Below are 13084 nucleotides of genomic sequence, written 5' to 3'. Positions count from 1 at the left end.
GGTTTTGCTGAGTCAGTTTTACACATTAAACTGTTAAAAAAAAAGAAAAGGGAAAAGTAAGCTTCAAAAAAATGAGTCCAGTGGAAGTTAACAGTTCCTTAAACAACTTTTGTTCTAAAAGCAAACTATATTTCTCTTTCTGCATAAGGTCTCTGCTGTGATCTGTTTCCACTAAACTAGAAGCATTCTATGCAGCCATCCTGTTAGGGTTGTGGATTTCAAGGTAATCTCCCAAATAAAAATCAGACAACTGAACAGATTGATGTAAGCTGTTAGAACACAAAAAACACCAGAGCTGCCTCTTGTCATAGAGGCACTTAGCAGGAGTACAAAACTGCAGCGAAAAAAAGCCTGGCAGTGTGATTCAGAACATACCACTAGGGGGGAATGATAGCGTTGCTGTACTTAAGTTTGGAAAAAAATGTTCTGAAAGGTTGTGTTGCTAGCACATACTCTATTTTAGTTCTGGGACTCATCCTCTAATGTCATATATATTCTGAGTGGTAAAGAAACCACCTGATGTCCAGCTTCATTTCAGGGAAAGGGAGGGCATAGGTATGATGGGCACTAGAAGACAAGTTTGGAGGTACTCAGATTACTGAGGGATAGTTCAGAGGAGAGACACCTTGAAAGGTCAATGTCAGGAATGCAGCATGCTAATGATGCTAATGATATAAACAACACCCGAGAGAGGTCTGGATTGGGTGAAGCTCTTATGTACATGTTGTACTTGAAGCACCTGAGCTACTGTATTCATTTCAGCCAGGTGACCTGCGTACCTCACCGGACAGGAGCTCCAGGCATTGCACTCTCACAGAACTGATGTTTCTTGGCATTTATCCACACTCTTGGAATGCAAAGATTAGTGCATCTTCCTCTTATAAAACTGCCTTCTGCTGGTGATCATTCTCCTGATTCCAGATGACTGACTCATAGCATAAAAAAAGATTTACCAAAGGATTTGACAGCTCTTTTTCCCCAAAACACACACAACATCTGCATATATTTGTGTGTATCTCATCCTAAAAAATAAACAAATCACTTCTGGGCCCCTATTCTCATATCCAGAAGGAAAATATTGCCTGATAAAACAGTATTAGGTTTTCCCTGTGTTTTTTTCTTTTGCATAATAGGACATAAATTATTATCTGGCTTATAATCATTGACCAGGGTCCAGAAAAATGCAAATCTTACTGTTTTGATATCTTACACTGATTGTAACTTAACACGTCATAGGCCCTTTTAGCACCAGAGACATCATTCTGGTATAGTAATCCCTTCAGAGAATTCCTTCCAACAAATATAGAAGACTGTGATCATGATGAGAAAAAGCCTTTCCCCTAAAAGTGTTTATCATCCAAGAATAAATAGCAATGAAAACAATGGCTTTCTAGACTTTGGAGGTAATAATCCATTTATCAGGAAGATATTGCTACAAGCATTGTGCATAAGCCACTTACCCTTTCCGGTGACTTACAGTCATCTGAATGTCAATTAAAAAAAAGAGAAAGAAGAAGAAGAAGATGAAGTTATAATGCTCTATCAACAGACAGCTGTCCTAGTGGGCACTGGGGGCACAGAATGACTCGCATTGCTGAGCAGTGCAGTCATTGCCAAAGGAATGATGAGCTCACATTTCATTCTGATTCCCATACTGGTGTGGTCAGACTGTGGGACTCTCCCCCTTGCTCGCCCAGCTGACGCCCCTCCGCTGCCTGGACACCAGATCTGACTCGTTAACGTGTCTGGAATGAGCGCGAGCCACCTCTCAGCTGGCAAGCACAAGGGGCACACTTGGCTTCCCAGGTTGGAAGATTATCTCATTCAAGCACAGTTCTCCAAAGATATATAAGTGCAGGAAGCGTGGTGGTCCCTGCAGAGCTGGCCTGAGCCCTGGGAGGTTTCAGCCATACAGGAGCACAGCCTTCGATCACCAGCAAACATGACGATGATGATGAAAGTAGAAGAGCTGGTAGGTGCAACCTTCTTTCATTTATTCACAATTAATTATTTTCTTGACTGTCATTAGACCAGGCAGACAAAGCCAGCCTTCATGGATCACTGATACAGCAGGTTATCAGCACTGCGGTGCTCTAGGTGCAAACCCTTATATATTGTTTGTTATATTATTATGTTTTCATTTTAAGTTTTCCTTGGGAAAGCATCTCACCACAGATACAACTACACAGCTATTTGGATTTGGCATCACAGCACAGTTCACCAGGAAAAGACCAACCATAATTTAGCTATTTATTTGACTTTGTCTTTGATTTTAATGTATATATATTTTTAGAAGCCAGTAATCTTATCGTCACACTTAGTAATTCCAATCTAATAGGGGACTATGGTGCTGGGAAACTACTTATTTTTTTTTAAACACTAAATTAGCAGCTTAATAATAGTATTTTTTTCTAATAATAAACTAATAGTTCCTACAACCACTGATCGCTGTTCATGATGTAAAAGAGTATTTGAAAAATTAGGTTTAGACCACAAGTAACAGGACATTCCACTTCAGGATTCAGACTAAGAATCTGATCTGATCTGATCAAGAAACTGGGAAAACAGGAATGATTCAATAAAACACTGCATTTATTTTCCCAGATGGCTTTATTAAGACACAACTGCCTAACTAGCTAATGCTGTCTTAAATTCTTTGGCAAGATTCTCAGTTTCTTCTGCATTAGACTCTATAACAAATACAATTTTACAAGGTAATCAAACAGAAAGGCAGTCAAGGCCATATGAACCACTCTCAAAATACGCATCTGCCTCTACTAAGTTTAACAAGTTATCTCTTTGTACACACTTACTTGGGCGTTAGAAATATTTCTGAAAACTATTGAAAGCTGTGCTGCTGCACAGCACCACATAGCTTCTGCCACTGCTACAAATGGGACTTTGGTACTGACAGCAATGGATAAAAACAGCCTTGAAATCACTCAGCTGCCCAATTTAACTGGTGATGTGCCCCAGCCAGTTGCATCCCCAGCTCACCCAGGCACAGGCAGAATGGGCTGTCACACAATCCAAGGGAGGGCAGGAATGAGGTGCAATCAGCCCTAGGCAATCCACATTCCCAGGTGCTGTCAACTGCAGTCAAGAGTCCACTGATTACATTATATCATGTTTTCATTTACAGGTGACTGGGAGGAAGGTGGATGATAAAGAGTCTGGCAGCTTCCTCCCTGAGGACTTCAGAAATGGAGAGTATGAAGCCTCCGTAAGATTAGAGAAGCAGGAGGACCTAAAGACGATCCCTGAGCACTCATTGACCCGAGGTGATCTGGATTATGAGAAGGGGAAAAAACTAGAAGCAGAGGTAGGCTCTTGGGTTTTCTGCTTTCTGATTTTTATCATCATCTTCATCATCTATGCATTTCCTGCTGCAGTCCTTGAAGTTCTGCCTCTCTCTAAGTTGGAAGTACATGCATGCTGAGCTAGAAAAACCCTTGGGAGACCACCACGAAAGGAGGCTGGTCTAAAGACCTTGGAGATCTGCTCACCTCTGTAGACTGCGGGTGCAAGCAGTAACACTGAGGCAGAACCTAAAGCATCCCCTATACTGTCTGACTGAAACCCTGAGAGCTCCTACTGTCCAGAGGTCACCTGCTGCTGGCTGGCAGTGAGGGGAGCAATCAGAGCCAGTGAGACACCTTCAGCTTGCACACCTAATGACTGCTACCAAAAATAACTAACCCACAAAAAATGTAAGAGTGCATTTCTGAAGCCTTAATTAACATGAAAATGTTCTTTTTATGAAAACGCAGCATTACACTTACTAGCACATTTGGGAAGAACAGTTACAAGTGAAACTCATACTGGTCTACAAAAAAGTACCAATTTCTATTCCTGGAGCATGACAATTCCCCCTAGATCCATAAGAACTGATGTTTTTTTCCCTCAATAACACAGTAGCTGAATATCTTTAATTTTTTTCTCTGTGAATAAGCAATCAACTGGCCTAAAAATTTAGTGATTTGGAAATGATGAAGTGTAAGTAGCAGGGGGAATAAGACTTTGTTGTAATAAATGAAGAGTGAGAAAGTCAGTCTTGGAATTGTTAGAATAAAAACTACTTCTTAAACTTCAACAGAGACATCATTACTGGCTACAGAGGTTATTTTGAGTTCCTTCAAAGCAGGTTCCTAAGAACTTTGTGGGTTTCCAGTTATCTGCAGTCAGCATAATTATTTTCCATTAGGCCAATGATCTGCAGGTCAAACCACAAATGCAGAGAACAATAAAAAGAAGAGGTGGAAATAACTTGAATAAAAATTTAGTTGACAGAACTGCACACCATATGACAGGGTGTATTCACCCTTAATCACATCATGGGACAGAATCTGTCACCTGTATTCACCCTGAGTTAGCCCTTGTTTGTGAATCTCCCTTCCCAAGGCAAGGACGCCTCGTGGGATCTCAGTTCAGGCAACACACTTGCCCTTGGTGTCAGCAGTGCCCCACACTGACTTCATGCCCAGATGCTTTTTACAAGCAGGTTTGGAGAAGTCTTAAACATTTATTGAACTGCCCCGTCAAGGACACTGAGGACATTCTTTGTGGCTTCCCAAAATGTCGGAACACTTGCGGACTGAAATGCTAAGATCATTCTAAAACTTGTTCTCCTCTTGAGGGAATGTTTTTAAGCAAAGAGAATAAAGTGCCAGTAATTTAGGGGCTGCATTATTTAGAAAATGTGACTAAAGAAAATCACTTGGTGGAAGTAATTTGAAACTGCAGGAGCTTTCTAGCTCTCATAAGCTGCACATGAGAGTTTTAAAATTGTTGTGCCAGAAGAGACTGTAGGGCTGCTCTAACTCCTGGCCTAAATTCATGTCATAACATATGGCTCAAGAAGAAGTTAGGAAGACATCTAATGGTATATGAAAAACTATGGATGAGGGAGAATTTCTCACATAGTTAGCAACTTACTGTAATGCTCCATTAGCCTTATCTAAAATATATATATATCAAAGTTCATCCACTCAATTGAATTCAGCTGAACACATTCCTGTCCTAACACTCTGAAAGGGAGATGGTCACACAGCTCAACTTGCTGCCTTACCTGATTTGTTTCAGCTGAAGAAAAAGAAATTAGAGGCCAGGTCAAAACTTGAAAACTTGGAGGATCTTGAAAAAATTATTGAGCTGAAGAAGAAGAAAAGATGCAAGAAGGTGAAAGTGCCTGTTTTAAAGAAACCTGAACCAGAAGTTATTGTAAGTTACTTCAAAATATCTTATTCTGGGAAAGCATTAGTGGGAGTTTGTGCCACACACGTTTATGTTCTCTATATTCTTTCCTTCAGACAGGACCTGTGGATATTCCCACATTCTTCAAAGCTGCAGTGGAGAATAAGTTACCAGTAATTGAAAAATACCTGTCAGACAAAGGAGATCCAAATGTCTGTGATAAGGTACAGTCTTCTTCCTGATGCAAAGCCTGCTACAGAAGAGAGAAAAAATAACTTCTACCATGAGGTTTAGTAGATTCCACCCTCATGAGAGGAAAAAGAGGGTGGGGGAAAATAAATAAATGCTGGAAGTTTTGTACATCAAGTTTTCTAGTGGCCACTTAGACCATTCAAAATCATATTACCTCAAAAGAGCCTTTTTATTTAAAAGAAGGCTGTTGGTGCCCAGGAGAACCTGATTTTCCATAAAAGTTGATCTTCCAATGCTATGGAAAAAGAGATAAGATTTTTTTTCTGCAGAAAACAGAAATAAGTAGCTACCCTCACACTTCATAATGCATAAGGTGCATTTTCAAAACACAGTGTAGCATGTTGGATAGGGAGCTCAACAGGCATCATTTTAAATCTGGAGCTCATACTGCAGATACTTCTCCCATCGTTTAAAATGCTAGGTAGGCAGCTCTCAGCTATCAGGTTGCTATTAAAATTTAGCACATTTCAGGTCTCAAAAGTATTAACTCTCTAAAAGGAATCAGCATGCAGTATGTATTTGCCATCATCCTAGGGAGGGTGGGAGAAGAGATTTAACAAATCTTTGTGCCATTTGTAATATCTGACTTTGCACTGTTCCAATTGCCAGTACAAACGCACGGCGCTGCACAGGGCATGCTCTGAAGGACATCTAGAGGTGGTGAAAAAGTTGGTAGAAGCTGGAGCCCAGCTTGAGCAGAAAGACATGGTATGTGCATCCACTCACACCTCTTTCCAAAAGCTGCTCATTGTTTTATACGCGCCAGGAGAACCACTAATAGAAGTACTTCTTAGAGACGAGGAGTACTAAAAGGCCTTACAATGTCTTTGAAGTTTATCCTTAAAATAACATCGTTGAGAAGAGGTTTCAGGAGGGAGCGTCTGCCTCCCCGTGCCAAAATGGTTGTTGGAAAACACAGCAAGTGCTGGCCAGCAGAGTGCCACAAACAAGACAGCCTGGGGCAGGGCAAGAGAGCTGAGGTGAGGCTCCCACCTCAGCCTGCTGCCAGGTGCCGTGACAGCGCTGTCCCACGCAGGGTCAGCACAAGCGCACCAGGGTTTCAAGGCTGTGCTCGGAGAGCGCCCTGCTCCTCTGGAATGCCGGCAGCAAGGGTTCCCGAGTATTGACAGCTTCTGCAGCTGTTTCTTTGCTTCTCTGCCCTTTTCCCCTTGCTGAACAGTCGGCACTGTTGGCCAGCCTTGGTCCCCCTCGCTTAACCCAGCAGTGCTCACAGAGGGTGACGGAGGAGGAATGACAGGCAGAGTGGGACCATCAAGGGACTCAGCAGCACAGCTCAGGGCAGACGTGTTAAATCTTGTAGAGGAAAGGGGTTTTAATTCACTTTGTGGACTTGCATAACTTGGGGAGTTGTTTGTTTTTTAAAGAGAACTGTTCTTTCCCTTGAGCATCATTTTCTATGCATTTTGGAACCCAAAAGGCATTGCATAAAAAATTTAAATAGCACATACCAGCCACATAGCTGGCTAAAGTTACCTAACTTCTAAGCTCAAAGAACAAACATCTTCTCTCACAGCAGTGATCTCTGTCTTTAGGAGAGAGTGAGAAAATCACAGTACTACAGAAATTAGGGCAAAATAAGAAAAGCTGTTACTAGAAACTTTTTTTTTTTTTTTACTAGAAACTTTTTTTTACTAGAAACTGTGATCACAGTGAAGTGCTCTAGGTTAAATCACATAAAATTAACTTGGATTAATTTAGAAATTTGATAAAAATAGTGGGTTTTTAATATAATGTTGTATTAAAATACTTTTAATTTCTTTTTCCTATTAAAGCTTCATTCTACAGCTCTGCACTGGGCATGCCGGGGTGGGAACCTGGATGTTCTGAAATTCTTACTGGACAAAGGGATAAACATAAACGCAAGAGACAAGGTACGTGCTCCTGGAACTCCGCAGCTTTTTTAATTGGCGACGAAAAGCCGGCCCTTACTCGCAGTAGATCATTTCTGGTCGCAGTTTTTGAAGCAGCTTTTACCTGTCCCATGCCACTGACCGTGTCCTCCGCTGCCCTCACAGCTGCTCAGCACGCCCTTGCACGTGGCCGTGCGAACAGGTCGCCACGAGTGCGGGGAGCACCTCATCGCCTGCGAGGCGGATCTCAACGCCAGAGACAGGGTAAGCACCCACACCTCTCCCTGCTGGCCCCGGGCCTGGCAGCGGCACCCACACCTCTCCCTGCTGGCCCCGGGCCTGGCAGCGGCACCCACACCTCCCCCAGCCGGCTCTGGGCCTGGCAGCGGCACCCACACCTCTCCCTGCCGGCTCCGGGCCTGGCAGCGGCACCCACACCTCTCCCTGCCGGCTCCGGGCCTGGCAGCGGCACCCACACCTCTCCCTGCCGGCTCCGGGCCTGGCAGCGGCACCCACACCTCTCCCTGCCGGCTCCGGGCCTGGCAGTGGCACCCACACCTCTCCCTGCCGGCTCCGGGCCTGGCAGTGGCACCCACACCTCTCCCTGCCGGCTCCGGGCCTGCCAGTGGCACCCACACCTCTCCCTGCCGGCTCCGGGCCTGCCAGTGGCACCCACACCTCTCCCTGCCGACCCCGGGCCTGGCAGCGGCACCCACACCTCCCCCGGCCGGCTCTGGGCCTGGCAGCGGCACCCACACCTCTCCCGGCAGGCTCCTGGCCTGCCAGTGGCACCCACACCTCCCCCAGCCGGCTCTGGGCCTGGCAGCGGCACCCACACCTCTCCCGGCCGGCTCCGGGCCTGCCAGTGGCACCCACACCTCTCCCTGCCGGCTCCGGGCCCGCGAGCAGCCCTGGGTAGCCAGGCCGGCAGCGCTGATGCTGTGCTCCGTCCCCAGGAAGGAGACACACCGATGCACGACGCCGTGAGGCTGAACCGCTACAAAATCATCCGGCTTCTGATCCTGCACGGAGCAGATCTGACCCTCAAGAACTGCGTGAGTGATGGCGCAAAATCGGAGCTGCTTTAAAATAAGTTTCCCACCAGAGCAGTTCCATGGGTTTCGAGACTGGGAGAGATTATTTTGAACAGAGTTAATTAGATCACTTCAGAGCTAATTAATGAAGAGCTGAGACAGGGAAAGGGTAACTTGGGGGAGGTTAGGGAAAAGAAAAAAACCCAGTACCTCTTTTAAAACCAGAACCTACTATCTGCTACTTAGACAATATCACACCCTTCTATGATTTAATTACTTTTATCATAAAAAGATGTAATAGATAGACACTTTGCACAACTCCTGGGCTTCAACCACCACTGAGACAACAAAGAACTTAGCTTGTAGGAAATCTCCTTTGTGGAGATTGGCTATGCTCAGAACCACTGCAGCAGCGTTGCTCGAGCTCTGTGACCACTTGTTAAGATACAGCACTGGACAGACCTTCTCTCCCAAATCCAAACCTAGGAGCAGTAGCATGGGTTTTACCATTGCCAGTCAATGTTTTTGACTGACAATCAGTCAAACCCCCAGTCACTGGAGCATTCTGTGCTCCCTACTTTCTGCCCACCTCCCTGAAGTGTGGCCGCTCCCAGCATTACTCCTCATCAGAGTATGACAATTATGGAAGGTACAGACCCAAAGGCCAGAGACTTGCTCCCTCAGACTTTATCTGCACACAAAAGTTTGTCCTATTTAATTCCCTATTTAATTCCTACCCTAATTAAACTCTTATCTGAATTCTGCATTAAATGGAAGAGTGTCTTACTGAGATTGCATCCAAATATATTTCTAATCACTTGAAACTAGAACAAAAGGAACACCTGCATCTTCTGCTAGTCACAGCACTTGCCTAAACCCACTGAAACCCAGGGAGTTTTCACCATGGGTCTGACCAGGACTGGGACTAGATCTGTGGAGCAAAAGTACTCTGACCTCAGAGGTGCAAGACTAAGTCCAAGCCTTTGTGTGCAGAAGAGATTCTCATCACACAGATGCACTGAACAAGTATTTAGGAAAGAACAAGGACTTGGCCATGAACGAAATTAAATATTCCTCTGTTTCTTTTAACCAGGAAGGGAAAACCCCTATGGATCTTGTTCTTCAGTGGCAGAATGGCACCAAAGAGATATTCAACAGCCTGAAAGTCAATTCCAAAAAGAGTGCCCACCTAGGTAAATTCTGAAGAGAGAAACCAGACCACACTCTTTTTGCTGCTTTGAAATGCTTTCCACAAACCTGGATGAAAAGGTCCTTGAACATCTATTGAAAATATTTATGGCACTGGATTATCTGAGGTACCTTCACTGAAAACTACAAGAAACCGGCAAAGAAATTATTTTAAAAGACAGGTTGAGTGTTAAAATTCCACTAGCTCTAAAATGGCTTTATTTATTTCTATTTATTATTTATTTATTTAAAAGTAATTTTTAATGATGCTTATTATTCAAGTTTTTTTTTTTAATAGATGCAATTGGTCTAAATGCAATTTTTGCCAGCAACATAAATCCTTTTGTCTTAAATGGCAGCATTTGCAACCATATTAGCAACTTTCCTCAAGCCTTCCAATAGCTCTAAATAGTGAATACTTGCAACTGTTGCCTTGTCTCACTACTAAAATAACCTGGTAATTGAGTGGCAGTATTGGAAGAGCAATGGAAGAAGGTATAATGAGGTGCCAAGAGGATTTAATGAAGTAGTTGAGTAATGGTGTTTACTCAGGGTTTGGCAATCGTGGTTGATGATGAGCTCAAGGACAGAGCTCCGACCACCTTTGGACTGAAGGATTCAGATATAGTTGTGAAGGTGAGAGGAGACTGTATCAGGGAAGTCCATGTTTTTAAAAATAGACTACTACAACGGATGATGATAGAAGAATGCAAAATCAGATTATGTATATTTGTAAATTTGTATTGCTTTTTCTGTACATTTTGAACTGATCGATTTCAGAATAAATTAACAGAGTGCTTCTTTTTACTTGCTGGCGTGGATGATGGAGTGGTGAGCGTGCATGGGGTAATTTTGTCTCTCTTTAAAGGAAGTTTACATTGTGTCTGCTGTAAAATTCTTAAAAATTAAAAAAAAGTCTCAGCTGCCAAGAGCAGCCATCCCTCGAGCTACCTCCCTGCCACCTGTTAGATAAACTCCATCTCACTCATTTTGTCAAATGGAAGCACATGTGAAAGAAGAAAGACAGTGTTTTGAGTAGCTAGCAAAACAAAGTTACAGTTTCATTACTGAGTTTGATTTAAAAAATATAATTTCTTAGTTAGTCACTACTATGTGGAGCATGAGACAGCTCCAATTATCCAAGCCAAGAGAGATGCCAAGCCCTGTTACAAAATGCAGACACTTCTCCCTTTGCTTTAGCAGAAGCAGGGCAACCTTCAGTGCTGCCAGCCAGGGCATGATGTCCCATTTCATAGAATTACAGAACAGTTCAGGCTGGAAGGGACCTTTAAAGCCCATCTGTTCCAAACCCTCTGCAATCAGCAGGGACATTTTCAACAAGATCAGGTTGCTCAGAGCCCTGTCTCACCTGGCCTTGAATGTTTGCAGGGATAAGACATCTACCACCTCTCTAGCAAACCTCTTCTAGTGTTTCACCACCCTCATTGTGAAAGACTTCTAATATCCAAACTAAATCCACCCTTCTTTAGTTTAAACCCATTACCTCTTGTCACAACAGGCTGTGATGAAAACTCTGGAGAAATAATTTTTAAAAGTTCCATTTAAATACTGAAAGGCCCTAATAAGGTGGTGCTGGAGCCCCAGCTCTCTCAGCACTTCCACACAGAAGTACTCCATCCTTCTTCCCAGCTTTGCGGCCCTCTCTGGACACACTCCAACAGCTCCATGTTCTTCCTGTGCTGAGGACCTTAGAGCTGGACACAGCACTCTAGGTGGGAGAGAGCAGAGTAGATGGGTATTTGGATGCTGCATTCCATTAAATTCCTAATTATCCATTGGGTGGCCTGACAGACAAATATGCTAGAGGCTCTCACACTCCTTCACCAACCTATGTCAGCTGGCTTTACAGTCTGGCCAAAGCAACGTCCTGGGCAATATCCTGAGGCGGATTGCTGAGCAGCAATGAATACTTGTTCCTGGAATGCCAATTTTGGAGTGAACGTTCACAACACCCACAGGAGCAAGCAAAAGAACCTGTTTCCTTGACTGAGGCCAAGAGCTTCAGACAGATGAGACTTTTCTCACACACTAACTCCTGAGTGCCACCCTGACAGCCATAGGCCTAATCTGTGCACACATCCTTCTCCATAGAAATTACAGCACGCCTGCACTTGTTGCCCTTTGCTGCAAGCCATGACTTCCCTGCTTGTTTCTGCCCAATTACCCAGACACTGAGAGCAAGCCTTGTAGGAAACAGAAATGACATCAGTGCTGTCTAACTCAGACTGTTTATCACCCCAACGAGCAGCAGTTCAATCGTTCAGGAACCCCAGTGGCCACAGCAATGTGCTTCAGGAAACTGGGGCAGAAGAAACTTTCAATCAGCTCATGAAGCACTGTATCTAATGGAGGACAAAGATGTAGAGTTTAATTTTTTAAAGTCAAACAAGTAGCAAGAAGTATCTCAAGCATTCAAAGCCGCCTTCCATATGTTAGTTACCAAAGAACTTCTGTCATGCTCAAGGTAGGTTATTCTCTGGCCAAGGCAGGATTCATTAACATGACATTCAAAAAACTGCACCAAACACATCTTGCTTCTTCTCTGGTAAGAGCATCATTTTAGAGCTAAGTCCACAAATGACAAACTACTTTATGCATATATATTTTTATATAAACACATACACGCATATATATATATATACTCCCCAATACTATAATAAAATGGACTCAAGTCACAAAGTCAACAAGTAATAATGTACAGGAAACATATTCCATATTTGCTGAATGAAGCAAAAGCTGTCGTGACTTACACCAGTATTATATCGAACTGTTAAATCTATGAGAACTTCACCTATTCTGCCCAGTCCAGTTACCAAGAGCTCAGAAATGACCCACTGCAGGATTTCTACAGTATACTTTACATGTTATAACTTCTACTTTTCAACTCGCTGTTAGGCACCATAAGAGAAGCAGAACACTCACGGTAAAAATGACTCAAGAGTATCTCAGTACAGTGGCTGATGTGATTTTTATATTCATTTAATGAAAAAACTTCAGTCAACATTTGGAAGAGCTCTGAAAATGCTTTGCTGATTATATCTGTTTGATTGGTTTTTTGGCAGCCAGATTAGGTTTACTGAGGCATTAAAAGGAAAACGGAAAAGCAAGAGGCAGCAAAATGAACACGTGCATAGAAAACAATTCCAGAGCAGGAAGTAAAGAAGGAAATGGTACAGTAAAGATGATGTGAGGTAGAGGCTGCTCAGGCCTAGGTGAGACAGCTCCTACACTGCAACATCCCCTGCTGAGCACACATGCAGTGTAACGTTGGGCTCTTCCTTCCCACTTCTGGCAAACATCTAATGGTACTGTTTGGATTTAAGTGCTGGAGACACAAATGGCCTTTGGGATACGTATCTGGCAAGTCAGGTCAGTCACTCCTACTGTAACCCAAATCCAAGATACCTCCAAGCAACTGACAAATCCTGGGATCTTCATTATACCCACTGATCACAAAACTGAATAGGAAGCAATTTTTTTTTTTTTGTATTATTGTATTATTCTTCTTTTTCACAGGCCAGTAAA

At 43.4% G+C, this 13084-nt stretch overlaps 1 protein-coding gene across 1 annotated transcript; it reads left to right on the top strand.

Moving 5' to 3' along the window:
* The first annotated feature begins 1825 nt into the window (after positions 1-1825).
* Positions 1826-10345, top strand: ANKRD1 (ankyrin repeat domain 1). The gene is made up of 9 exons (XM_040071702.2): positions 1826-1972; positions 3143-3322; positions 5083-5220; positions 5310-5417; positions 6055-6153; positions 7239-7337; positions 7482-7580; positions 8273-8371; positions 9444-10345. Exons 1-9 carry the CDS (start codon positions 1943-1945, stop codon positions 9552-9554), a joined length of 963 nt encoding a protein of 320 aa, XP_039927636.1. The 5' UTR covers positions 1826-1942; the 3' UTR covers positions 9555-10345.
* The last annotated feature ends 2739 nt before the right edge of the window (positions 10346-13084 follow it).

Source organism: Hirundo rustica, chromosome 8 (genome assembly GCF_015227805.2).
Source record: "Hirundo rustica isolate bHirRus1 chromosome 8, bHirRus1.pri.v3, whole genome shotgun sequence".
Classification (NCBI taxonomy): Eukaryota; Metazoa; Chordata; class Aves; order Passeriformes; family Hirundinidae; genus Hirundo; species Hirundo rustica.
The sequence above is the reverse complement of the archived record's forward strand: the minus strand, read 5'-3'. Positions and strand labels throughout refer to the sequence as shown.